The sequence below is a fragment of the Ammospiza caudacuta genome, chromosome 1, assembly GCF_027887145.1.
Source record: "Ammospiza caudacuta isolate bAmmCau1 chromosome 1, bAmmCau1.pri, whole genome shotgun sequence".
NCBI lineage: Eukaryota > Metazoa > Chordata > Aves > Passeriformes > Passerellidae > Ammospiza > Ammospiza caudacuta.
Window position 1 is genome coordinate 46,625,518 of NC_080593.1, and position 26,451 is coordinate 46,651,968.

General features: G+C 41.2%; 2 protein-coding genes across 7 annotated transcripts; one reads left to right on the forward strand and one right to left on the reverse strand.

Moving 5' to 3' along the window:
- Positions 1–695: 695 nt before the first annotated feature.
- On the reverse strand, positions 696–15,790 carry KBTBD2 (kelch repeat and BTB domain containing 2). Of its 3 annotated transcripts, none has more exons than XM_058812237.1 (5): positions 15,755–15,790; positions 15,101–15,191; positions 6,737–7,265; positions 3,832–3,997; positions 696–3,412 (listed from the first exon to the last, which is right to left on the reverse strand). In XM_058812237.1, exons 3-5 carry the CDS (start codon positions 6,904–6,906, stop codon positions 1,877–1,879), a joined length of 1,872 nt encoding a protein of 623 aa, XP_058668220.1. In that variant the 5' UTR covers positions 6,907–7,265; positions 15,101–15,191; positions 15,755–15,790; the 3' UTR covers positions 696–1,876. The 3 variants fall into 3 exon arrangements, with proteins under 3 accessions (XP_058668220.1, XP_058668230.1, XP_058668212.1); XM_058812247.1 differs by lacking the exons at positions 15,101–15,191; positions 15,755–15,790 and adding exons at positions 13,297–13,469; positions 14,089–14,209; XM_058812229.1 differs by lacking the exons at positions 15,101–15,191; positions 15,755–15,790 and adding an exon at positions 14,089–14,273.
- LOC131562453 (uncharacterized) lies at positions 13,598–25,291 on the forward strand. 4 transcript variants are annotated; one of them, XM_058812201.1, is made up of 6 exons: positions 13,598–13,629; positions 17,619–17,779; positions 18,482–20,374; positions 21,355–21,480; positions 23,313–23,438; positions 24,620–25,291. In XM_058812201.1, exons 2-6 carry the CDS (start codon positions 17,632–17,634, stop codon positions 24,655–24,657), a joined length of 2,331 nt encoding a protein of 776 aa, XP_058668184.1. In that variant the 5' UTR covers positions 13,598–13,629; positions 17,619–17,631; the 3' UTR covers positions 24,658–25,291. The 4 variants fall into 4 exon arrangements, with proteins under 4 accessions (XP_058668184.1, XP_058668193.1, XP_058668201.1 ...); XM_058812210.1 differs by lacking the exon at positions 13,598–13,629 and adding an exon at positions 16,462–16,503; XM_058812218.1 differs by lacking the exon at positions 13,598–13,629 and adding an exon at positions 16,485–16,503 and having other exon boundaries at positions 17,628–17,779.
- The last annotated feature ends 1,160 nt before the right edge of the window (positions 25,292–26,451 follow it).

Sequence of the window (26,451 nt, forward strand, 5' to 3'; positions counted from 1 at the left end):
ACATGTTATGTCACCTTCATACAAAAAATAAAAATTGGTAGCTTGCCATTGTTACTCTGAGTCTCATAAATCCTCATATGGCACAAAATGCCAAAGCATTTGGAAGAGTTTTAGATAAGGCAGCTTTCTTATTTAAAGCCCCTTTTCTAGTCAAAACTTTTAATAATTGTACAAGACAAAACTTTGTAAGGCCCCTTGAGACCTAGCCCAAACAATACAAAGGTGTTGTCTTTATTGAAGGCTGCAGTTGTATCTACTGCAATAGAATACAATTAAGGAAAAGCCAGTGACAGTCTGGTCAATGGAGTAAATAAATTTGCTTTTGATTACTCCAGACTGAAAGTAGGTCTGCCATGTTCTGAACTTACAGAAGATGTTCCTCCTTAATGCCTGCTGTTCTTCGCTTTCCGTAGGGCAGAATTTGTACGATAACCAGAGAAGTGCTCATTTACAAAAATGATAGCAGGGGATTCTAGTCCTGTGTAATCCTCAATTTCACTTCAATACCTAATTTCCAGCTTCTGCTGAGTAGTAGTGAGCAGAATCAACTTACCGTACTCATCTCCAGGCGTTTTGCAGCTTAACTATTTCTAGCTGCCTTCAATAAGCAACTTGCTACAAGTGTGCATGTGGTGGGAGGGTGGCACAACTCTATTTATTTCAGCCAAAAAGCACACTCAGGCATTTAGATTCAGTCTTTTTTAATAAATTAATGTCATTCAAAATACAGTGCCAGAACATGATGCAGCTGAACATGCTAGTAAGGTTTGTCATGAAGCACCTGTGTTCATGTTAGGTTGGCGGCACCCCGCTACTGCTAGTGGTTCCTGGGATTAATGCCAGAGCAGCACTAGGCATCTGCTCTCCTGCACACACAGCACAGGATATTCCTGAAGTTTGCTTCCCCCCCCAAAGTAAAAAACCTGACAGCTAAGGGATATCTATACACAATCACACTACAGTAATGCTTGTTATTAAATTAACAGAAAATAAAGACCAGGTTAATCCACACTAAAACTTCGTTTTACAATGGAAAAATACATCAGCAGCAGGAAGTAATATACATGAGCCAATGTTACTGTAATACAGAATGTGGAGGCATTTACTGATTAAAGCCCCACATAGACCCGCACTATGAGGGCTGGCAATTCCTATCGCAAGCCCAGCAACTTTAAGTCCACACCTGGTAATCTACCAGCTGCTTGGAAGACCTGTATTCTAAATAGACAGGTATAAGTTAGTGAAAATAGAATACATGCACCTCATCATACAGCTTGACTGAACCTGCAGTCATTTTGCCCAGCATGTTACCATACAATGGAAGATCTACCCTTCCTACCACAGGTGTAGATCCATGGGATTTGTTTCTTTTTCTTTTAATGGCATTACAATACCAACATAGATATTAGTATTTAGTAAGTGCGGCACAGTCCTTTAATTAGGCCACACTGACAATTATATAACTAGCACTTAAGCAGAATATCCAGAAGTAGTTAAAATGTAACTGGAAGATACTTTCAAAAGAGTTGTGACATCATCCTAGAAACAATAACTACTTTTTTTCTTAAGCTAATTTTCCTGAATGGAGACTTTATAGAACTAGAATTAATTATTTAGACAAGTCAGATGCTCAAGCTCATGATATACATATATTTTTCTCAATTATCTGATAATAGTATTTGAGATTATGGAAGCATATCTGCTCTTTTCACTAATTCATACTGAATGGCGGCAAGTGTTAGGTAGGGCATAAAAATACAACTCATGAAAGACAGCTCTGAGATTTCTGTCCCCAGACCTGTTCTTTCACAGCCATTTATTTCTTTTATTATTTTATAACTGAGCACAGACTCAGTTGTGCAGTCTAATTTGGGAGCTATACAGGTGGTAAAGTAACCATCTCCCCATCCAGCTCGAATTCATCAGCTCCGTCTGGCGAAAAGAGATACGTTGGAGGTTTCCACGGGGACTCTTCAAGGCAGGATGGATACAGCTTTCCTACAGTGCACCGGAAGTCTTTGCCCAGGTCCCACAGCACGCGCTCCGATATGTGCTGCCTCAGGAACCAGCGGTCGAGTTCCAGGTCATACTGGTAGGTGGCATACTTGGCTCTCTCGTTCATGTGGGTCTCCCGTATAAAGACACATAAGGAATTGGAGATGACGACGGCCCTGACGCACGGGTCGGAATAGCGCTTGGCAGGGATGTTGGCTGCCATCCTCCATTCGTTTTTATTCACGTCGTAGATCTCCACCGTTACAGAAGACCCATCCACAGTACTGCTGGGCAGCCTTATCCCAGAATTGCTGGCAATATGCAGCCCTCCGATATAGAATATCTTATCGCCAAAAGCAGCGGCTGAGGCAAAACATCTGCTCGTCTGCCGCATGGCCATCTCCACCCAGGCGTCCGAGCGGGGGAAGTAGCAGTACATCAAGTTGTGCGCCATGACGTAGATGCAGTTGTGCACCGCCACGGCCGTGCTCCACTGCCACGCGCAGGGCAGGGGGCTCACCATGGTCCACTCGTCCTTCTCAGTGTCGTACCTCTCCACAGTCCTCCTGTTGAGCTCCCCGCCGACGCTGTCGCCCCCGATCGCGTAGATGTATCCCTCGCAGCACACCAGCGACGGCTTGATGCGCACAAAGAGCATCGGCGTCTTGGGGAACCAAGTGTTCTGCTGCGCGTCGAACCAGTAAAAGCAATTCACAGTCCTGAAGGCAGCCTGCAGTTTGCTGCTTTTACTGTGATTGGTTTTTGTGTTCTTCAGAGGAACTTGCCCACCTGCTATATAGATGTCATTATCGGGAGTTACCAGCGTCCCAACCTTATGCAGGTCGGCGGGAGGGTTGCAGAGTTTGTAAACTTTCTCTGCCTGTGGGCTGTAACAGACAGAAGAGTAAAGACTACCAGGGTTTTCAGCAGCAGCTTCGATGAATATCATCATCTCCTCTTTTGTCATGCCAAGTCTGGGCTTGAAAAATTTGGGCATCGATTTGTACAGTCCTTGCACCACCACTGATTTATCATTAGGTGGCAAGCCTTGAAACCAGGCTCTCTGTGTTACTTCTGAAAGTGCATCGATCCGGATTTGGCTAAGAACAGAGGACAAATACTGCGAGCGGGATTCCGTGTTGTACTCCAGCCATAACATAGCAGCCTCACGCACTGTCTCCTCCTTTTCCACATTTAAATTGTCACTGCTTAAAATATCTATCAGTAGATCATGTGACAGTTGCATGAAAGCCTCCTGGTGGTACACAGCTGTGAACTTGTGCTCCACCATTCTTTTAGCACTCTGTTTTAACTCCTCACAGCTGAAGAGATCAGCAAAGCTTAACAGACGCACACAATTTTCTGCGTTAATTTTTTTGATTAAGTATTCTCTACATCGTTGTAACACATCATCTACCTGTAATGCAAAGAAACACACAAACTATTACACACACAGTCTATGCTTTCATGTAGCATCAGCACATAAAGTACCTGTGTCTGTTGAACAACACAGTTCAGGCATGGAATAATATACATACACAAAAATACAGCAGTGACTCACTCAGCTGCTTCATACAGAGCGAGTACACAACGTGATTATGTCTGCTGGCAAAACTAATTTTCTAAATGTTAGAAGTACACTGGTTTAATTCCAGCCTTCCAAAGGGACTGTCATGCAAGGAGGGATGGCTACATGAAGCAAATTTGGCAAGCAACTGTCTATACAGAGCGAATGGAGCAAAAGTGTTTTGAAATGACTAAAGAGGAAAGATCTTTTAACAAGATAAAGTGGTTCAGAGCTTAGGAGCTGTTATTTCCTCCTGTAAACATTCCTACCTGTAAGAAGCAGGCAGTTTCATAGAGCTGCTCTACTGTGCTGTCGCTTATTGCCAGGTTACCCGTGTACGCGTAAGTGATGATGATCTGCAGAGTGGCTGCATCCACATTCCTCAGGTGTACGTGTGTCTGTTTGCTCTCACTCAGCCCGCTCATGAACATTGCTCTGAGGAGAAACACACATATTAAGACAAGGATCAGCAGTGAGTAATCTTAAACAGTCACCTGTAAGCCTCTGGTGATTACACTCCTAAAGGTGAACAGTCCTTTTGCAGGCCTGTTACCAGGTGTTTAGAATTTACCTTAGGCTGACATCTGCTATTTACAATATAACATTTGGACAGCACATCAAAAGAGTAACATCAGTGTCTTCTGCAGAAATACTTTATACTAATGCAAACCCTTCTGTGTTAATCAGCAGATAGCGCTAATGATTTTGGAGTTTTAATGACACAATTTAAATATTTTCTATGATAGGTGATAAGAGGGAAGAAATATCCTCCAGAAAACACTGTTGAAACATACACAGTTAGATTTTAGATTCTAAACCAAAAGAAGCAGATTTATGTAATGGACTGAGCTAAGTCATATCAAAAAGGATGCTCCTCTGGGAAGAGAAGAAATGGAGCAAGGACTAGCACTTTATGAATTATTTCTTATATACCATTCATCACAACATGCAGTAAACTTCAAATTTGCAGGCAACAATCAATAACAGAAAAACCTATCAGATATAATCTGGGAAAAAAAAGAGCGAGTATTTCCATTACATCTTCCTGAAGAAGACTAGAAAGGCAATTAAAAACATTATTATTGTTTCCTTAATGTTTCACACACCTCTTGCCCATCCTGGTATTTTCATTGTAACACAGTTAAGAACTAACTGCAATCTGGTATTATAAGCCATGTACTTGTCAATTTTCTTAAAACAGGGGACATTGGTTTCAAGAGCTTTATATTGATTCAGGTTTGGTATTTATGGTTGTGCTAAAAATTCAGTTCAAGGCTCTTTATATTTATTTGGGCTTTTCTTTTTAGGAAACCAGGCATGAGAGAAGTTAGAAGGGACAGTGAGTGCACCTTTTAGTCCTGCTTCTGGCTGCAGAGATGTAAGGGACATACACTCCCTAAGCAAAGTATCCCATCCCCTTTTCTCTGTCTTCTTCTAAGCTCCTTAACTCAAGGAAACTTGCATTTTAGGAGGGATCACTGACTAACTGAGTATCAACTTGCTGTGCAGCTGTTTAAAGATAAACAAGAAAGTACAAGAGGGTACAGAGACTCCTCAGAAAGGAAGAGGGAGCTGTTGGAGGCTGGCTCTTGCTCACACACCGCTGAGCAGCCTGTGCTGGAGCAGGGCTGCACATCATTCAGACACAAAGATGGAAGGGAAGGTAAGCTGGCTGCAATCACACACAATGGCTGGATCACACAGAAAGGTGCTTTGCTTTTCTTCCCCCTCCTTCAAGGCTATCAATTTTTCATAATAAAGCTAAATTTAGGAAGCTGAACATCTTTTTGTAAACCAAAGTAGAGAAGAAAAACAGAACATGACAAAACCACAAGTTTGATACTTCTTTTAACCAGTGCCAAAACCTCATTCCATAAATAATAAACAAACACATATGAATAAGAGATTTGACTGCACATTCTGATGCAGCACACTGGGTGGACTCATGACAGCTTTCCAACCTTATGATTAGCCACCCACATTAAATTTGGCTACATTTTCAGTGGGTGTTATTTTACAAATTGTTTGAACTATGTCATCTGCACAGGGCCAATGGTAATAATTATTATCTAGTGATCACACAATACTTGTTGCTAAAAGTTGAACCAGATTCATCTGAGATGAAAAAATAAACAGAAAAGCCAGCAGGGACAAATTTTCTGTAAAAGTAATAAATTAATCCTTCCACAGTTTTCTACAAGAAAGGAGACAAAGTACAGAAAACATCTCTGATGTGTTCTGTACAGTGAGCCAGTCTCAGGAAAAGCAAATTTGTAAACTTTCCAGGGATTGAACAGGAAAGAAAAGTTATAATCCCTTTACAATGCATCAGGAAGGTAGAACATGTGTGGATGTCAGACTAGTTTCAAGCTTCAAAATTCCTTCCAGACAGATTAATGATATTATGTTGCCAACAAAAATGATTAATCACTGCAGAAAACTGTTGGTGCCTCATCATCCAGGTCTTACTATGAAGGCATTTGCACAAAGTGGTACCACTCAACATATCTTATTAATAAAAATGTTTTAAAAGACCAAAACCAGGACATTTGGAATACAAGAGCTACTGAACTAAGAATTTCAACAGTATCTTGGGGGGACCATGATAAAAAAAAAGAAACCCAAACCACACAGAAAAACTTCACTTGCATTGGCACAACACTCAAGCACAAGGGAAGAGTTTCCAGCTTTGCTGAGCAGGGAAAACCAGATGATTCAGAAAAGAAAGCCATGAACTTGCACAGCAGTCCCTACTTTTAGCAGATGCTTCTACTAACAAACTGCAGTTAAACATGACAATGGGATTCCTGCGGCCAAATCTCAGTAATTCCTTGTTATCCTACCTTGGGAAATAAAAACAGATTAAGTATTTTAAAGATTCAGTGTGAAGAATAAGAAATTCACTAATTTTTCAGACCCATTTAACTCCCTAAAGAAAATGAGCCATCACAAGTGTGATTTTTTTTCCCCCCACACTCATTGTAGGAACTACAATAAATATCTAGAATTAGTCCCAGGAAGCCAGAAATTTTATTTTATTCTGTGTTGGAAAGTAAGGATATGTAGGTTTTGTACTTAAGTTACCGATCTTTAAGTCTCTGCAAAATGTTGTCAATCAATTACCATTACACTTAAAATCAGGTAGCACAGATTTTATAGCATTTGAATACTCACCTGAAATATGAGCTGCACGTTGCAAGAACCATCTTATGGCAGGGAAATTCAGTGCCCTCAACAATCAACACTATGTCAGTTAGCAACTGCTGTTCATAAAAGAATTTCAACTGCTCCAGCAAGGATACAGCATACTCTGTATTTATCTGCCTCTCGTCCTGGGTAGACATGACTGTATTCCATTAATATTTCCAGGACCAGAGAGAAAAGTCAAGATTTCTTCACCAAAGAAAGGTCAGCTGAGTGGTTTCTGAAGTAGCCAGGAATGAAATGGCAGGAGGTCTGTAGCCTTCAGAAGTGATACTGATAAAAGGGCAGTGTTATCTTGAACTGCTGAATCAATGTTTCAGACTTTGACCTCCTATTAGGTCATCATGCTGTGACTTGATGTCCCAATCTCTTCAGAGGCTTTCAGGAGTGTCTGCAGAGCTCCTGTTGAGATCTAGGGCGCAGCAACTGACTGAACAAAAGTGAAGTCTGAGGTAGATTTTGTGGTAACATCTCGTGATCAGTGGCTGCACTTGACTGACTGAAAGCAGGAAAATAAAATTAATTCACACATTAGCACATTTTGGAAAACCTTTCATAGTTACCTCTTAGAAGTAATTATCTAATAAACACTTCTAAATTAATACTTCATTACTTGCAATAAAACCCTTCTAAGAAAAAAAAAATTAAGCAACAAAGGTATCTAACAGAAATGAAAAGCAGAGGAGTTTGTACATTAATTCTCATATGACCTAAACTCACAAACTAAAATTCTTTATTTTGTCAACACAGTCCCTAAAGCTGGAGAGTTAAAACAAGTTTCAGTAAGACTTCATTCCTCTTCAAAGAACTACCCAGATTTCCCACTGAGTCCACCTGTGAATTTCATTCAACCACTGATAAGATAGCCACTTTCCCCCCCATTTCTACATTAAACAGCAGGTTTTTCTGCTTCTTTGTTTTTGTCTACTAAAAGCTTATCAATACCAGGCCACTAAAAAGATAAATGCAGTAATTTTAACATTCCATCACTTTCCAACTAAGCTCTCATCATCATGATCAGCCTGTTTATTTCACCCTTGGCATTCTAGTAGAGATGAAGCAGAACTAGCACTAAGGATTAAAAAAAAAAACCCAAACAAACAAAACAAAAAACCCTAAAAGTCTATATTTCCAATGCATATTAAATTTATCTGCTGCATGCAGAAGGGCTTCACCTATTAATTTTTCACATTCCCTTGTTTTTCCTTCTGAGTAATTTCCATACAGCCAGGTAAGCTTCACTGCTGCAGACAGGAGCAAAGAAAAACAAGGAAACAGGAGCAAAGGGATGCTGGAATAGCAAGGCTCAAAACACCTACAGTGGCTGCCAAGGTCTATTATCTTGTTTGGACATTTCTCCTCTTAAAAATAGGGTCAGGTTTTATTTCATCTTCCACTTGAACACAAAAACCTAATTAAGAATAGGATAGTTGTGACAGTAAAATTACCATCATAATGGGCACCAGAGTACCACAGCTATCAAATGCTTCCAGATTTATTTAATCTTGCTATGTTCTTCTGCATTCCAGAACTGAGGAACAGCCAGGACATGTTTGTCTTGTGTCTAAGATATCACTATCACTACAGTTCATGATGAACAGAGAAACAACTTGGGTGAAATGACATTCCTTAAATTCCACACAAAAACATAAGATGTAGTGTAAGACCAAGACAGTTGAAATACCTGCAAGCCACACCAAAGATCTACTGTTTCAACACAGCCCTGCCTGTAATACAATTCAGAAACAGCTGTCTTTCAACATTCACTCACTTGAAACAGATATACTTAATTAATGCCACTTTAATTACTACTAATTTAGTGTGCCCCATCTTTTTCTTTTTCAGTGATAAATATACACAAACAGAAATCTCAAACTCCTAGTGTTCCCTGGTTGTTTAACTGGAAAACAGCTCAACTGGTCAAACCCAATGCTCACTGTTGAGGTGAAGGCAGTTAATTGAGGAAAACAGAAAAGGCTTTGATACCTGGGGGAAGGAGTAGATACTACAGTGTGCTACAATAACAGATACTAGCACAAGTCTTGACTGGAGACCTTCACCTTCCAGGTAACCTCTGAAGTCACTAAACCATAAATGCATGGAGGATATAGAGATACTGCTCCATCTAAAGCATGACCTTCTGCCTCAGATCACAGCTCCTTTCCACCAAGACAGTGTGCATCTCATCTCTGCACTACTGCCCACCCTGCTGCTACTCTGGGAACAGCTCACCATGCAACCCAATCCACTGACAGACTTTGCACTGAACTTTAAACAGCTACAGACACAGACTCCCTACGTGTGCTAGGCCCACAGCAATAAATAGCTTGTGGCTCTGCTGGTATCCCAAGTCTCCCTACAGCATTGTTTGTCCTGGCTTAGGAGTAAAGTTTCAAGAACAATACAAGCTGGTGGATTAAGCTCTGTATGGACAGAGCATCAGTAACACAAAGCTTTAGCAAAAGAACTCATTGATACCATAACTTCCTTTTCTGATGTAATGGTAAAGAATAGAAATATTTTTTCAGAAACAGGAAAAAAAAGAAAACCAATATGCACTGGTTCAGTCATTAGGTACCAGAACAAGTCAAGGATGCCATGGAGGAATTGATATACACCTGCTCGTAAGATTAAAGACATTTTTGGCAGAAAGCTGCTGACAGTCAATAACTGAAAAAGCAGACCTGTTCAGCAGAAGACATGTTGAAACTGTGAAATTAATTACTATAAATAACTGGAACATTTGAGTACGACCCTCAGTAGCAGAAAAGATTGAGGAGATGACAGGAATCCTGTTGCAGAACATTTATGTGATGTGGATCACCTTTGAACCATACACTCACAAAGCTGGAGCCTTTGGTTTACAGAAAACCATCTGTTGTGTACTCCAGGGAAGTGCACATGGTAGGAACATGCTACATACACGATTCCTGTTTTCCACATCCACACTGCCAACAATAACCATTTGCTAAAGAACAAAGTTTTGTATTTGTCACAGAGTCAGGACTCGCATCCCATTCCCTTGTAATGGAAACAAATACATCAAGGATCTCTGAATTACTGGTCCAAAATTGCCATAATTTACATTGTCATTTGCCCAAGAGAATTGAATCTGTTCAAAACATTAGGATAATGGTAGTAACATCATTTAGTGCCTGGAAAATCATCCAAGATTACCTCTCACACCTCTTTGGAGAGTTCAAGACTATTTTAAAGGAGATACTCTCCTCACTTTGAGGCTGAAAAACTGAGGCATCGAAATAAAAAGCAGCTTGTCCAAAGCCATGGACTTCCAAAGGAGGAAAGCAAGAGCCTTAGCCAGTCCCAATCCAACATCTCTCTCATTGCTCTGTGCCTGGCTGGCTCACAGTCATTGGATTGGAGATAAATGAAAAACTGCGGACTTGAGGAAATGTCTACAGATGCACTACTGTCTGCTGGTGTCCCAATAACTATGCAGCAGTGGACATTTCTCATTTCTGGATTAAAAGATCTATGGCTAAAGTTAGCTTTATATCCTGAACTGAAATTCTGACAGAATAAAAATAATCCCTGAATGCAAGTTCTAGGAATGAGACTTTCCTCTTCAGAAATGTCACTGGAGTGTTCATTTTGTTCTGGGTTGTTTCTTGGAAGGCAGCTATCCCAAACAGGACTGGCAGGATGGCTGGAAGGCCACAGGGTGCTACACTGCAAATGAAACCATGTAATCACCAGGTGATATAAAGTACCTCCCTATCAAGCTGCAGAGCAACATTAAGTAACACCTTGATAAGAGGGTTTGTTTTTAAGTAATTATTCCTTTTTGCTTAAGTAATTTTAATGAGGTGGCTTGTTAACACTTGTTCATGTACTTCAAATCTGAATGAGACCATTCAGAAAATAAGTCATCAAATGTTAATGAGTTATGGGATAGGCTATTAATTGCCTTCCTTGAATCTGTTTATTTTCTGAGGTCAGGCAAAGATTGATTGATACATGCTGCACTACAAACAGGTATATTGACTATTTCCAGTTTGGTAGGGAAACATATAAGATACACAGACATAATATTCTTCAAATGGACTTATTAAAAAAATTAATTTATTTTCTACCCAAATTAGAAGCAGGGAAAAAGATATATAGGCATCTTTTGTTTGGGGTTTTTTAAGCGATTCTGATTCCTTTTGAAAATCCCATTAATTAGTCTGTCAGATTGGATGCCTAACTTTCCATAAAATGATGGGAAACATGTAAAAGATCTATGAAAGTGTTACAGGTTCCCATCTGCATCTTCAGCCATCAAATACTTCTTAAATTCTAACTTTACTAACGCAAATTCACACTTTAAAAACACACTTCAATTTCCATATGTCTGGAAGAAAATTTAAAAAAAAAAAAACAACACAAAAAAACCTCAACAACTCTAACCTATCTCTCTGGACATTCAACTTATTTAATCTAGTTTTAACTAATTAAAAAAAAAAAACAACCAAACAAAAAACAAACTTTAAAAACTACCTTTGTGCATTTTTAATCAAAATCCTATTTCCATCCAAGGGCAGCCTCATACAAATCACAAGTAAAAACACATCTAAAGAAGTGAGTCATTCACTATTTTTAACATAATAAAAGGTCAGAATTTAGACCTGAACAACCCTAAGCCAAACTACACAAGCCCTGGTGTGTGCAGATAGCAATCCTCCCAGCTAGCAACACAGTGCCCAGCCCAGGCACTTCAACACTTAGTTACTATGAGGGATATTCTGAGTTAGAAACCAGCCAGCTTCAAACTTAACATACCAGCTAATAGCAAGGGGGAATGTGAGTACTCAAACTGATTAGAATCAATTATGTAAATCCACACACCTAGCCAACAGATCTCAAAGATAGGAAAGAAAGAAGAAAAAAGGAGTTGGAAGCTCTAGATTCTTGAGTAATGTATCAAATTTGCATCCTTGGCACTGAGAAAGAAATAGGTAATTGATGAAGCAGTTGCAGACTTGGAAGTTTTCCTCTCTTCTAAAGCCATCAAAGGTGTCTTTGATAGCACAGTAGTCCAGAAAACTGAGGACATCAAGGAGATTCTAATAAGGCAACAATGTGAAATTTCACTAAAAACAAGGAAAGGTTTAATCCTACAATGTTGTCTTGAAAATGACTATTCACTTGGAAACTACTACTATTTTCCATACATACTATGCTTGGGAGGCGAGTTTTCTGAAGCTGCACAGAAACTAAAGAGTGGAAGTGTCACACTCCATGTTAACAACATGCTTGGTCACAATGCACTCCTGTTTTTCTGCTCCTAAAGGAAGTTATGCACTAAAGGAAATACCTGCTCAGAAAGAAAATTAGCATTTATGACATGATAAACCAACAGCTTAAATTGACAACTGGACTTCTATGCTGAGCACAGGTAGTTTCCATCCCCAAGGGTGTTCCTGTTTCGTGGAAGACTTGACCTGTTTTCGAAAATTAACCTTTGAAGAAAAGTGGGCCATGGATGTCTCCAGTAAGATCCAGCCATGTATCCTACATAAACAAATTTTTTTTCTCTGAACTATAGTACATTAATGAAACTAGTCTGTTTTATGTAACAACTTAAATTCCAGTTAAAAGTACATGTCATTTTCTTGAATATTCACTATATGTCACTTAACTATAAATTCAAGCATTTCTACATTAAGAAATTAATTAGTCATTAATGTAGCTTAATTAATTGTAAGTTAGCTCTGGAAAGGTTAAGTATTATAATGGATATCATACTCATGCATATAAAATTTATTCTCAAAGCACAACAGTCAGTAAACTAAGAGAGGGAAATTTTAGGGCTTGCACCAATTCTGGTCTGTTTCATAATCACATGACCAAAACAAAAAAGCCTGCTTCAGCAAAGAAAAAAACAACAACAACCATCTGTCTAAAATGCAGTCAAAAATATTAAATAAGCAGCAACATCTTTTCTTCCTCTTTGGACTGTTCCTGAAAGATGTTGCTTATACATCTTTGAGTACAAAGGGCCCCCTCTACTCGACACACAAAAACAATTTGGAAAAAGGACACCTATACTCAAATCGTGAGAATACTTGATGTATACACTTACTATTTAATGTAATTAAATACTAAATACTAAAAATTACCTATTCCTCCCGATAGATTTCTGAGAAAGAGAAATATACTCAGTGTGCATCAATCTCTGAAATCCATCATCTGAACAAAATTCATGTAGCTACAGCCCTAGGTGAGCTCATAACAGCACACAGCCTTTCAGCCCCATTATGATCACAAAGTAGATGTACACGATGTAGAAAAGCCAAGCTGGGGCTTTGCAATAAAACCTCTAAAAATGCACATGCTAAGTACAGCACAAATCCATTTCTAAATCATAATTAAAGTTATTTCAAAAGCAGCAGGTAGGTATCCCGTTTCACAGCAGAAATAATGGTAAACGCCGGGAAAACGTGACTAACGTCAAAGCGATACTATGTGTTTATTTAGTCCGGAAAAGCTTACTAAGAATTATGACTCTTTACTAAGAATTATGTGACCTTTTAAAGCTACATCCGAGCACGGCAGCCACCCCGGTCACTGCAGGTACCCGCGGCATACACATGCCCAATGACATGGATCAGTAGGGAACGCAGGGGCAGCTACAAGGACCGGCACTGCCACTCCACCGCTGTTCTCCCCCGAGACTTCACAGTGCGTGTCCCGGCGAGCGCTGCCAACACAAGCACCCGGGTCTGAGCCATCCCCACCCGCTCAGCGAAAGGGGAGCCCCGCACGCCCCGACCCCCATCACAGCCCCTCCTGCCTGCGGGACGCGCCGATGCCGGACTAGGGGCAATGAAACACATCCCTCCCCTCTCCCCGATGCTCAGGTGCGCCGTCCCGTCCTCCACAGCCCTCATCCCGTTCCTGCTTCCCCCAGAAGGAAGCGGGCACCTTCCCGCTCCTCCAGCACCGCCGCACTCCGGGCTTAGGAACGATCCCCACGGCCTCTCCTCCTCTCGGGGCTCCCGGGAGCCGGCCCTGCCCGAGGGCGCGGACACGGCCCCCGCTGCCACCTCCGGCGGTGCCCGGCGGGCCCGGGGCCGCGGCCGCCGGGCGGGAGCGGCCGCGGTGGGAGGGGGCGGGCGGGAGCCGCGCCCGCCCGGGCGGGGGGAGCGGCTGCCGCAGAGCCCCCACGGGCGCCCCCGGGACCGAGGCCTCCTCGGGGCGGCCGCTCCCCCCGCGGAGACGGGAAAGGGCCCGGCGGCCGCGGCGCGGCGGGACGCGAGCGCGGGAGCGCCGCCGCCAGCGCCATCCTTGCCCCCCCCACCCCTCCGCTCCGGACAAACCTCCGACAGCCGCTTCCTCTCGTGCCTGGCCGTCCCGACCGCGGGCGGCCGCGGGAAGCGGTGGGGGAGGAAGAGGATGCGGCGGCGGATCCGGTCTCTCTCCCAGGCTGCGGAGGCGGCGGCGGCCCCTGGGCGCGCAGGCGCTGCTGTTGCCGCCGCCCCCCCCCCCCCCTCTTCCTCCCCCTCCTCCTCCTCACCCGCCCGCCGTTACGGAGCGCCCCGCCCGCCCCGTCTGCGCATGCGGGGCGCGAGGCGCGGCGGCGCGGGGGGCGGCCGGGCCCGCCCCCGGTTTCCTGTCCCTGCTCCCGGCCGCGAGCGCCCCCTGCCCGCGCGGCCCCGCAGCGGCGCCTCCCGCGGCTGGAGCGGAGCCCCCGCGCCCTCTGCCGGGGGGAGCGGCCCCTGAGCCACCGAATCCTGCGGCTCGGGAAAAGCCTCCGGGATGGCCGGCTGCGACCGGACACCGCTCTGCCAACCCGAGCCTGGCACCGAGCGACACATCCAGTCTTCCCTTACACACCTCCCGGGTCGGGGCGGTGACTCCACCACCTCCCCGGGCGGCCCATTCCAATGTCTAATCAATCCTTCTGGGAAGAAATTCCCCCTGATGTCCAACCTAAACCTCCCCTGGCAAAACTTGGTGCCGTTTCCTCTCATTCTGTCGCTGGTACCTGTAGAACCATAAAGTCCGCCCTGAGCCTCCTTTTCTCCTTCTCTAACAACATCAACTCCTCACGGGACTTGCGCTCCAGACTTGCTGCAACCTGGAGGCCTGTGGGCTCAAGGGCTAACACCCGGCTGGGTCCTCTCCCCCTGGGACCTCCCTTTGGTCCTTCAGCCATCCTGGAATCCTGCAATGTCCCTTGGCCAAGTGTGGGTTTGCTGCCCTAAAAGCAAAGTTCACCTGTGGGAGAATTTGTGGGGACTGGAGCTTACTCTGGGATGGAAGGAATTGACAGGGGCACAGGAGGCTGAAGGGAGGTACGAGAGAAAGGAAAATCCTGAGAACACATACCTTTTTAAAAGCCATCCAGTGTTACTTATTTTCTTTATTTCTCTTTGGGTCCATCCACCAATAGAAAGGCTGGGAAGTGCACTTCAAAGAGCTGAAAGTATGATGGATGCAGAGCAGAGGTGGGGATTTAAAACATACCAGAGAAGTCAGAGAGTCATAGACTTTTAAGGGTTAGAAGGGACCTTAAAGACCATTGAGTTCCACCCCACTGCCACAGGCGTGGACTCCTCCCGCTAGGTCAGGTTGCTCAAAGCCCCATCTGACCTGGCCTTGAGCACTTCCAGGCAGAGGGCATTCAACAATGTCCTTGGGCAGCCTGCTCCAGTGCCTCACCACCCTCACAACGGAGAATTTCTTACTAACATCTAGCCTAAATTCCCCATCTCACTTTGTACCCATTGCTCATTGTCCTGTCACTACCAGTCATACAAAATGCAAGAGCCGCTGTCAGTGGAAAGGACAAGCTTTGGCTAGGAAGGTCTGCAAGGAATGGATCAGTAACCTTTCTCAAACATTTTATGGTTTGTGTTATGGTACAAAGGAGTTGGTTAATCTGAATGTTATAGAAGGAAAAAACACATCCATTTTGAGAACTTCCCAACACAGGAATACAAACAATCTCTAAGCAACCATACCCCCTTGTTTACCACTCACCAGCCTGCATAGCACATACACTGTGCTTTCCTCTCCTTCCACCTGCCCCTGTACCTGCAGCCTCTCATTTGGAGATGTGCAATTCCCAAGCAGCAACTCAGAGTCTCGCCTCCTGTAAAAAGGCAGGGTAGAGTCAAAGTGCAGCTTCACATTTCATAAATTCCCATGACACGTGGTGGAGTACACTGTATGGGAAGAAGTGCTTCTTTTGTTCATATGGAAATAACATTACATTTGTCAGCCCCTTCAGCCATGTTAGGATAGAAGAGCATTGCTCCCTTTACTCAGTACTGAACAACAGGTAAACCCTGAAAGTAAATGTAAACTTGGCCTTGTGTCTTCTGAGGGTTTTTTTGTCTGGAAGAAGTGTTTTTAACTGCAGTTTGAATCAAAAGATTGGTAATGTTTCCTTTTCTTTTTTAATTTACTAAAAAAAAAAAAAAGTAATTTCCAACATTATAAAAGGGAAATACCAGATTTACTTAGAGATACAGCCTAAACATCTGCAAGATGAAACTGCTAGCTTTCTGTACAACAGCTGAAGGCTTTTACAACTATTCCTATCCCTGTGTTTTGATTTTCCTCCCACACAATGATGGAAAAACGTTCCCTGCATCACTGTTAAATGAGCCTCAGGTGGGAGGAGGAGTAGACAAGCAGCAGCTGCCTGCCATAAAGAGGACCTAACCAGGTTTCTTCTGGGATGTAAGCTGCAGCAGCGGTGGCAGCAGCAGCAGCAGCATTGGACTGTAGGTTTTGGGGCTCTAAGGGGGGGAGGAATAGATTAGTTCTTGTAGGGGGTTTTGTTTGGTGGTTTGTTTTGTTTTTGTGGGTTTTTTTTTTTTCCCCTTCTCTGCACCACCCTCCTTCTCAAAGGTCAAAGTAATTCTTTGGCCTGAGGGAGTCTGTAGGCTTTTTGGTGCTTTCAAGAGCTGCACAGGCCACCCTAGATGGAAGCTGAAGAGGGCTCCAGCATTCCTAAGGCATTCTGAAACTCTAGGCTGAACAGCGTGCTAATTTCTAACAGGTCTCAAAATAATTTTGGTTCTTTTGTAGCTTTGAAGTGCTTGAATCTTCTAAAGAGTTAAGAGTCCTCTGATTTCTTATAGTCTTGCTTATAAACTCTGTGTGATAGTGTTGTATTGCTTGCAAGTATTAGTTAATTGAGGAGACATCCAAGTGTGGGAGGAAGTTCTGTCTTGTGAATTTTATATGGCTCTGAATGCAAACCTCCACATAAGGATTTTGGTGGGGTTGTTTTTGCTACCTATCATTTGGTTTAAGCGTAGGAAGCAGGGTGTCACTGAAATACTTGGTTTACTATGTTAGTTAGCTGTCGTTCTTAAGTATAGTATAAAGTACAAATCCTGAATTAATGGAGTTCTTATTGTAATGTGTAACAACATATGCATTAGCATTAAGGAATTAAGAAGAGTTTTCTCTATGAAGCATTAAATGTCTGATTGTGTGAAAGTTTTTTTTTTCTTTGTGTGTGTGGGGCCTCTTGCTCAAGGCTAATTCACTGAAGGCTTTTTTATTTAATTAGCTGGAATAGTACTTATAGAGATGTATGCATCTAAGACTACTGAAGCTCTGTAGCTTTAGAGCATGTTACAAGGTTGCCTTGAAGGACTAATATCAAGAGCTGTGTACAAAAGCTTGCTTTGCAAAGCCCAACTGAAATATTTGACCTTGATAGCACGTCAGTTTGTTACCTTCTGTTTGGAAGGCAGCAGCTTTCTTTTAGAAGGATATGTTTTCTCTGGGCAGGGAGAGGAATGTCTGCTAAATTCTGACAGAGCACAAAAATAATTAAGTCATGCAGTTCTTAAAGTAGTTGATAATGATTACTTCTCTCTTTCAGCATTTAAAGAAAAATGAATAGTGCCCCAACTTCAGAAAGTGGATCATATTCCACAAACCACCCAGGACCCTTTATTTATGCACAGCCATCAGCTCAACAGCCTTATCCAAATCCATGGTACCTCAGTTATGCATACAGTCCATACTGTGTACCTGCTCCAGGTAAGACAAACAGCAGCTCTCTGTGGGATCTTTGCTTACTTAGCTACATTCTTCTTTCCCCCACTCTTGCAGTATCTGTGTTAATGAGCCTCTTGGGAGTTTAACTAATACTTAATAAATCAGATTTTTGACAGCTCTAGCACTACATTAATTCTGCCTTAAATATGTAGCTTGTGGGTGCTTCTGGAGAAGGGAAGCTAAGCAAAATATTAAGTAACGGTCATCCTGCAGACACAGAGCTCCAGAATATACTTAGCAATTAATATGTGTGGGTATATATGAATTCCACATGTGCATGCATGATCGGTATGGATAAATGAAAACTTAAGAAAATAAGAAAGATATTATTAAATAGACCTTGTAAGTGCTATACTTATGTGAACTTCTACCTGGAGCTGTCTTTTTCAAAATCCATGCTCTATAATAGTCTGTGAAATAGCCAAAAAAAGCACAGAAAACAACTTGGTGAATTGGCCAAGGGAGGAAAACAAGCCCTGGTTAAAGTGTAGATGTTGAGATAAACTATTCCCTAATGAAGAACTCTGTTTTTGCACCAGATTTGCTACTAAGCATTGAAAGGTGGCTTATTTTATTTACAGTGTGTCTGATCTTGTAGCTGTCCCTGTCTATGCAAGTAAATATGATTCAGGATGACTAATTTCAGAAAGATATTTGTCTTTTCTTTTTGTCACCAATGTCTAGGCTTCCGAAGTGGAAATCCATATTTTCCATTTTATTCTGTTGCGCTCCATGAGTACCCTCGATTTTTTGTCCCACAGCATCCAGTGCATGCAAGAATTAACAGAAGGCCTTATTTTAATGCTGCCCCACCTTCCCCTATGTTTTATCATGCAACAAGATTCAGACATTATAATAGCCCTGGGAAGAAAATGGAGACAAAAGAAACACAGACTGATCCTAGACAGCCTGAAAGCAAGCAAAAAAGGCATCAAGATATCCGTACAGAAACGAAAGGTTGTGATGCAGGAAATACAGCCTGTGTTTCTCCTGGTATAGGTACAGAGACTGAAAGTACTTCAGAGAAACAAAATTCATTTGGCTCTTCTATTGTGGTAGACAGAGAGTTTCATAATAAGAACCCTGCCAGCTCTACACAGTATAGAAATCTTCCTACTGGAAGCTATGCCTTTGAGAAGGAAGAAGTGAGGATAGAATATGGAAATGGCTCTCCAGCTATTCAGCTGTGGAAATCCTTCAAAGAAACAATCCCATTGTATGACATGGCAAGTGGTAAACCAGTTCCAGAGAACATAGTGCCACGTGACTTGTTTTCTGTTAGCTCGTGTGAAGGCATGATATATGGCCCTCATGAAGGGGAGAATATGCTGCCAGGAGCTTCCTTAGATGAGAGAAAAGCTATTGTCACCTCTAAACAGGGTGCTGAAGCTGTACAAGAGAAAGATGTGCAAAATAATGAAGTGAAGCTGGATGCAGAAAAGATGGCAAAATCCCCCCCAGGTGAAACCATGGCAGTGCAAATCACAGAGCTGGCAAGATCTGTTGGTGTAGACCAACCAGTGGTAATAGCTAAGAAATCTAACACTAAAAGGTCTGCAGGATCAAAAACTTCTCAAGAAGAGCCTGGCTTTATTCAACAAGCAGGACTGCTTCCATCTAATATGGAGGTAATGAGTGACTTTCAGCAGAAAAAGCTGAATTTAAGCCACAGTGCAACCAATGGAAGTCAGACAGAAAAAAGTATTTGGTGTGACAAATCAATTGAGAAGTTTGCTCCCTCTAGCAGCTGGCTGGCTTGTTTGGACGGTATGGACACAACCTACAACGCTTGTTTGCCACAAAGGAAGCGTCGAAGTGTAATCAGTCTGTCTTCTGATGACATGTCCTCTGGAGAGGAAGGCTCATCAACTGATAATGCCCCAGTGTCTTATTTTGTGCCTGACTATGTGCTTCAGAAAAGCATGTACACTCTTCAGAAAAGTACAGAGGGCTCAGAGCAAATTAAAAGTGGTGGATCCCCTAACGTAGATGAAGTGGTAGGAAAGGAGCAGGTGAACAGCCTGAATGACCAAGATGTCGACTCTTCAAACACAAAGATCAAAGAGACTTCCAGTAAAGGTAGAAAGCTGGGAGACATTTCTAGGTCCTCTAGTCGGAAAGAAGTCGATCCTCCCAACAAAAAAGCAACTAAGAGTTTGTCAGAAGTTGAGGACTCTGAAGAATATTCTGTGAAGGAAGAAGAGGAAGATGAAGATGGAGAGGATGAGTATGAGGAGGATGAGGATGATGACATGGATGAAATTGAGTATTTCTTTCAAGAAGCCCCTCCATATGGCATCTTGAGGCCAAGTAAAGGAAATTTCTACCAAGTTGGCCAGAGAGTGCTTTGGAAACCACCTACAAATGCTGTACCAGCTCAACTAATTAGCTGGCCTGCTCAAGAGAAAATAAAAACTAGGAGTGGGCTTGTTGAAAACATTGGTGTAGTTTACAAGCCAAAGAAGAGAGAACAAGATGAAGTTGTATACAGTGACTATGGGTATTATGGAAGAAAGAGGCCTATGACAAGAAGAGAAGGACTTGAACACCAGCGACTGCTACGGAAATTCTTGAGAGGTGAGCTAATTGCTAAGGGCCGAGTGCTGATTAGTAGCATACACAAAGAACACCTAATTGCAGTTTCATATTGTAGCTTAAACTAGTGGGAAGTTTAGAGCATGTTGCAGCTTCAAATTTGGCCAAGAGCCAGAAGTCCTGCAGAATACTTTTTTCTGAAGCAGAGGGAAGTTTGCTGCAACTTTTTAGCTATTGTATAAGGACTCTGCATTTTTACAGCTAGCAGAGAATAATGCAGAAACTCTCCTTTGTGTTAGATTTGATATATTTAACTGTCTGACATTAGTGGCAGTTTATTAATTTGTAAAGCTTAAGATAATTTGGATTATGTGTTTACTGTTGCTTAATATCTTAGAAGCTCTGCATTTAAGTTTATACAGTCTGACTCTCCTATCACAGACTCATGCTGGGTGCATTAAACAGAATTATTATTACCAGGTGGACATACCCTGTGTAACTTTCCTGCAGTTGAGGAGTCAAACATTTTTTTTTTTTTAATTGTAGCTGCTGCTTTCTTAGCAAAAACAGTTTTGTACTTTCAGAAAATTGGTGTGAAACATTATTAAATTTGACCTGGGAAAGGACATCTTATTTATTCCAAGGTAGATCCTCTTAGAAATTGGATTAATGTAAACTGAGAATAAGAAGAATTATCAGTTTGCAACTGGTTATATGGTCACTTCAGCAGGTGGCTGCTGTTTAGTAGTGTCTTGCATTGTAAAAAACAACCAAAACAGGGTGATTTACTGCTAATAGCAGGCTTAGTGTTCTTAAACTTTATTTTCTTTGTTCAAAATCTGTACACTTAATATGTCTTGTAATTTTTAAGTGTAATCTCCAGAAAACTGTTTCTATTTCAACAGATTGCTACAATCAGATCCAGTAGCTGGCTTTGCATTGTGGCTTGTGGATCAAACAGTACATCAGCATTACCAAGACTAAATACTGACCTTAATTTTTTTTTTTTTAATTTTAATTAGGAAGGCTGTTAAGAGAGAACATGGGGATACCACCTGAAGAGTACTGGATTAGAAGTGGTGCTAAACCCAGATTTACCAGCCAAATACGTGGTAGTTTCTCACCTCCACCAAGGAGCAAAGAACAAGGTACAGCTTTCTCTGTGTGTTTTTGTTCCTAAGGAACATCCAGAAGGATATGATACAAAATAGCAAGCATGTGATAGTTGCATAAGATTTGAAAACAATAAAACTAATCCTTGTTGCTTTGCTATTTATAAAATGCCTGTCAGTCAGTGTATAAGTTTATCTTGGATATATTTATAGCCTTCTCAAACTGAAACATGGTAATAAAGATGCATCAGAGATACTTCTGGGGATTTTTTTAAAGGTAATTTTATAGAAAATCAAAGCATTAAATGCTTTGATGTGGCCAAAGCAAAGCCTTTATTTGTGTAAAGTTGTTACTGCCACAAACTGTAATATTATCTCTTTATACAGATAATGCTACTCTTGGTAGCATGTGCAGTGGTAGCTCCTAATTTTGATCAGTAAAACATGAAGGGAGTTCTGTGTGGTAGCTTCATATGCCAATGCTCAGAAAAACTAGCACGGACCAACAGTTGTGTCACTGCTGAAGAATGATGGAATGCAAATCATTGTGATCTAGTTAAGAAAAAGATGAAGAAAACAGTTATTTTAAAAAGTAATAGCTTAGATAGTTTCTTAGCTCATGAAGCAGAATGTTTTGTTTTTTCTTCTTTATAGTTAATGTCTTACTTGGAGTTCAGATCTGGTTTTGATGCTTTTCAAAGGTGTTTGAGTGTAGGTGCTGTTGGAACAGCTATGGAATTTGCTGTAGTGTGGATTGCCCTCTCCTGGGTCATGTATTTCAAGTGTCTCAGGATCAGCCTATCAAATAATGGGGTGTGAGGCTATCTTCAGAACAGATGATTTGCTTCTCTTCAGTTCACTGATAATATACATCAGCTTTCCTATATCAACAACCAAGTAGACAGAGTGTTTTCCTTAGTTCTTTCTTTGCATTGCTTTCCTGCTTGAGCACATTGGGGTTTGGGATTATTTGCCTCTTGTATTGGAGGCTTTCTATATGCAGAGATCGGTGTTGCAGGGTTTTGTTTTTTAATGCTAGCATGCTCTATAAGACTTGAAAGCATTTTGCTTTAGCAGCACTGCTCTTGGTTCCACTACAATAATGTATAACAATATGGTAATAGTTCTAAAATAACCTTTAACTTTCAGCATGTCTCTTCTGCATCTTTGAATTCACAGGTGGTGCAGCAAACTGAGGATGTTTGGTCTATTCCTTGCTTACTCTTCCTCTTTTTCTAGCCCAGGTAGTTGGAAGAAGTCATCACATTCAGTGTTAGGAAGCAGGAACTGTTTTTTTCTGAACACTGTTTGTGCAAGTGGATGCTGCAGAAGTGCTATTAAAATTACATTATCTTTAAAAATGTTGCCTATATTAGTATTTGCTTTTTCAAATTTAAGTGCCCTACTAGTAAGGAGGTTTGCCTAAACAAGATATATGGCTTTAGCAGTAATATCATGCACTAAATTTGACTGCTTGAGCAGTGTACTTGTAGTGCTGAACTTCACAGGTCTGAAGCTTTTTAAAGACAGTGGGTGAATTGGGTCACTTGGACAGCACCAACTAATCTTGAACACCTGAAAAGTGAACTAAGGCACAATTATCCAATGTTCTAGGTTCCTTTTTGACCACATTAACACCTATCCAAATTATAACTCAAAATACAGTGCATCCAGAATTATGGTTAGAAGTGATTAAATGCTGTAGATGTGTAAGACTTGCTTGGCATGTGTAGTGTCAATTTTATCTGCTACTTAAAACGGGTACAAAAAAGGGAGGAACACCACAGACCAGCTGGTGAAAATCATGGTTAAATTTGCTTTGAGACTATGCATTGGAGAAATAACACCACTTGTATCTTGTTATTTAGTGTGCCCACCTTTGGTTAAAGCAAAGAAGAAAAGAATGGGCAAGCCACCTTCAAAAGGCAGAGACACAAGACATGAGGTGGAAGAAGCAGAAATGTGGGAGCTGCCTAAACACAGCGTACACAAAGGTTGGTATACAGTGACAAGCTACAAAAATTACTGTTACAAGTATTTTTTTCTATCTTAGGGGCTAATCTTTCTTGGTTTGAACTGCAGGGATGTTGGATAGCTTGTGAAATATGCAGAAAAGGTGGGAAGGAAGCTAAACTATGAGCACTTAATCACCTTGCTGTGAATGCAGTGTAGCTTTGACCAGGCTAGGTTCCTTCTTTGTTTAATGTAAGGATGGGGGAGGAAACTCACCCCAAAACCTGCTGTTTTAGTCTAGTTGCTCTTCAGACTGCTGTACTGTCTCTTGGAAGTGCTGGGTCCTGTGTCACTTTGCAGTACGTGCTTTTATTTAAGTTGCTAATCTGCCTCAGCCCAAATGATATTCAATTTGCTACAACAAAAATGCATATAGATAATTCTTAAGATCTCCAACTTTCTGGATAAGGAACTTCTGGCTATTTTGGAGGAGGACAGGGAAAAACAGTGGAGGGAAAAATCAAAATGAACTTGAGTCAGCAACAAATATGCTTTTGTGCATTTGTGTGAGTCTGAAAAGGTTATAAATTGAAAAGGGTCAGTTACAAGAAGCTATCTGTAAGATCAGTTTTCTTTCTGGAAAAGAGTAAGTTAGTGCAGAAAAACAAACCCACATATTCCATCAGGAAATACATGAGTAAAAGATAGTGTCTCTCTCTCATATAATAGACAAAGGCTTAGACTTTCATCTTAAAAATGTAAGGAAGCTTGGAAACTTAGGCTGAAGTATCTTACTAGTGAAAATCTGCACCAGCCCTGAAGACAGATTGTTTGAACGTTGGTCTTAAAACTTTAATTGCTGACCAGCTTTTATTAAAAGCATCCAGGAAGCTTGCATAATCCCAAAACACTCCTTGTATTTTCCCCAGAAATAGCTGATGTTTCTTGGGTACATTCAACAATGCAGTTATATGAGCACACTGAGAATGTGATGTGAGCTTCACATCGAACTCTTATCTGTTATGCTGAGATATTCTGAAGTCCAAAACCATTCATGCACATTTTATACTAGCTGGGAAGTTGAGTACATAATTCTAGTATCAACCATCAGTGCCTACAATAGGAAAAGACAATCACTAATATCTAGTCTTTTTTTATTGATATACTTTTGAGGTGGAATATATACATACCTTAACTTTTTTCTTTTATTTTTTACCTTTAGGGCATGGAACAAAGAAGTCCCTCTCTAAGAAAAGATAATTGCAAATATTGGGGCAGAAGTGTGTGGGGGGAGAGGGGAATACCAAAGTGGTTTTTTGTATAAATCCAAGATTTGATTATAATTCTCTTGCATATTTTGTAAGTTGCTGTTCACTCTAAAAGGGCAAGAAGTGACACTGTGAAGACCGAGTACACAATTAAAATGGAATGAAGTATTTAACACCAAAGACACCATTTTATAACTGGCACATCCACTATTTAAATAATAAATTTAATGAAATTGCACTTTGAGACTTCTTGTGTTCCATCTTTACACAATAGCAAAAAAACCTTGAGATGGCCATGTATGTGCACAACTGCTATTACAGCATGACAGTTATTGCTGCCCTGTCCTTAAACTCTGCAGGTCTGTGAAGCCTGTCCCTGTTATCTCATAGTCATATGATCTAGACATAAGTACAAAATCCTTTTCTATCAGCTGGATTTGTTTTTGTCAAAGTGTAGAGGAATATAGTTACAGCTGTATGAAGTCAAGTGCTGTTTCAAACTTTCAAGGCAATTCCTCAAATCTTACTCTCATGATTGAGGACTAAAACTAAAGCACTGAGTTGATGTCATGCTTCCCTCTCCTCCCCTTTTTCTCTTGAGATTTTAAAGACCTTTATGGAGACCCTGAGCTGGAGATATGGATCTGAAAGGTAAAACAGAAGATTTTAGTGGTGTGCCCTGTTTTCTGACTTCCTACTGATGACTTCTATGACTTACAGGTGATACTGTCCCTGGAAGTCTCTTTACAGAACTAAGACTATAAAATTCAGTCTGTGCTGAGCTGTCTTAGGAATAATGGTAACAGACTGATCTAGATGAGGTGGATAGCTCAAAAATATGCATTTCTTTTTTTCCATGTCTAGGAAGGCTATTATTACTGTGTGAGAAGAATAAATATGATATTGCCAATCTTGAATGATTTGCAAATAAAATTATAGCATCAGTGAAGAAAATGGGAAAACAACAACAACAAAAAAAAAAAAAAAAAAAACCAAAATAAAAAAAACCCCATCTAGTTTGCCTTAAAATAGGGTGGGGTGAATGGACAGACAGAACTTGTCTTTTGCCTCCTTTCCCATCTTCTTAATCTGTCTGGGCCCTAGAGTAAGCTACATGGGTAAAAGCAGCATTTCCTGTGACTATTTAGGTTTTGTGCCAATTTATTACTAGTTTGCCCTCTACCTGAAGTTATGCTGTTTTCCCTTTTAGTGAGGAGTAGTGATATTTCCCTACCCAATTGATCCTATCTCTTTATTATTTTTAATACCACCTGGTTAATTGTTAAAGCTCTGCTATAACTACAGCCTTTACCACAAGCTGTTAGAGGAAAGAAGTCATTGTGATGACAAGTTTTCAATTCCTTTTTACTTCAAGCAATGAAAGAAAATAAATGCACTAAAAATTCTTGTCTTCTGTGCTGCATGAAATCTCTGCACCAGAACAACAAAGAATAAAATGAGAAATTCAAGCATGGAGCTTTTTAACACCCATTTCTGCTGATAGCCTTAGCTGTATCTTTTGCTGCTTATCTTATAAAGGAGTATTCATGACCTCACAATCAGATGGCATTCTTACTTTTGGGAATGGGTAATACTTGACAGGTACTCCAAATGATCATGTTGGTCATCCTTTTACAGGTCTTGCACTACTTGGTGTGATTTCCACTCAGATGCAAGAAGTAATTTAGGACCTGGTGGTGCTCCTGAGAGGACTTGAGGGAGTAGCAGTAGGAGAGTTTACACAGCTCTTTGTCTGAAAAGAAATGCTATTTTAAACTGGTTATAG

What these genes read in the sequence shown, in the direction of transcription:
- KBTBD2 (XM_058812237.1), bottom strand. Translation starts at nt 6,906, where the DNA reads ATGTCTACCCAGGACGAGAGGCAGATAAATACAGAGTATGCTGTATCC. An exon ending in ACGTGCAGCTCATATTTCAG is followed by an intron (nt 3,998 to 6,736) that starts GTGAGTATTCAA and finishes GTTTCTCCTCAG; the next exon opens with AGCAATGTTCATGAGCGGGC. An exon ending in AAACTGCCTGCTTCTTACAG is followed by an intron (nt 3,413 to 3,831) that starts GTAGGAATGTTT and finishes TTTGCATTACAG; the next exon opens with GTAGATGATGTGTTACAACG.
- LOC131562453 (XM_058812201.1), top strand. Translation starts at nt 17,632, where the DNA reads ATGAATAGTGCCCCAACTTCAGAAAGTGGATCATATTCCACAAACCAC. An exon ending in GCTACGGAAATTCTTGAGAG is followed by an intron (nt 20,375 to 21,354) that starts GTGAGCTAATTG and finishes AATTTTAATTAG; the next exon opens with GAAGGCTGTTAAGAGAGAAC. An exon ending in ACCAAGGAGCAAAGAACAAG is followed by an intron (nt 21,481 to 23,312) that starts GTACAGCTTTCT and finishes CTTGTTATTTAG; the next exon opens with TGTGCCCACCTTTGGTTAAA.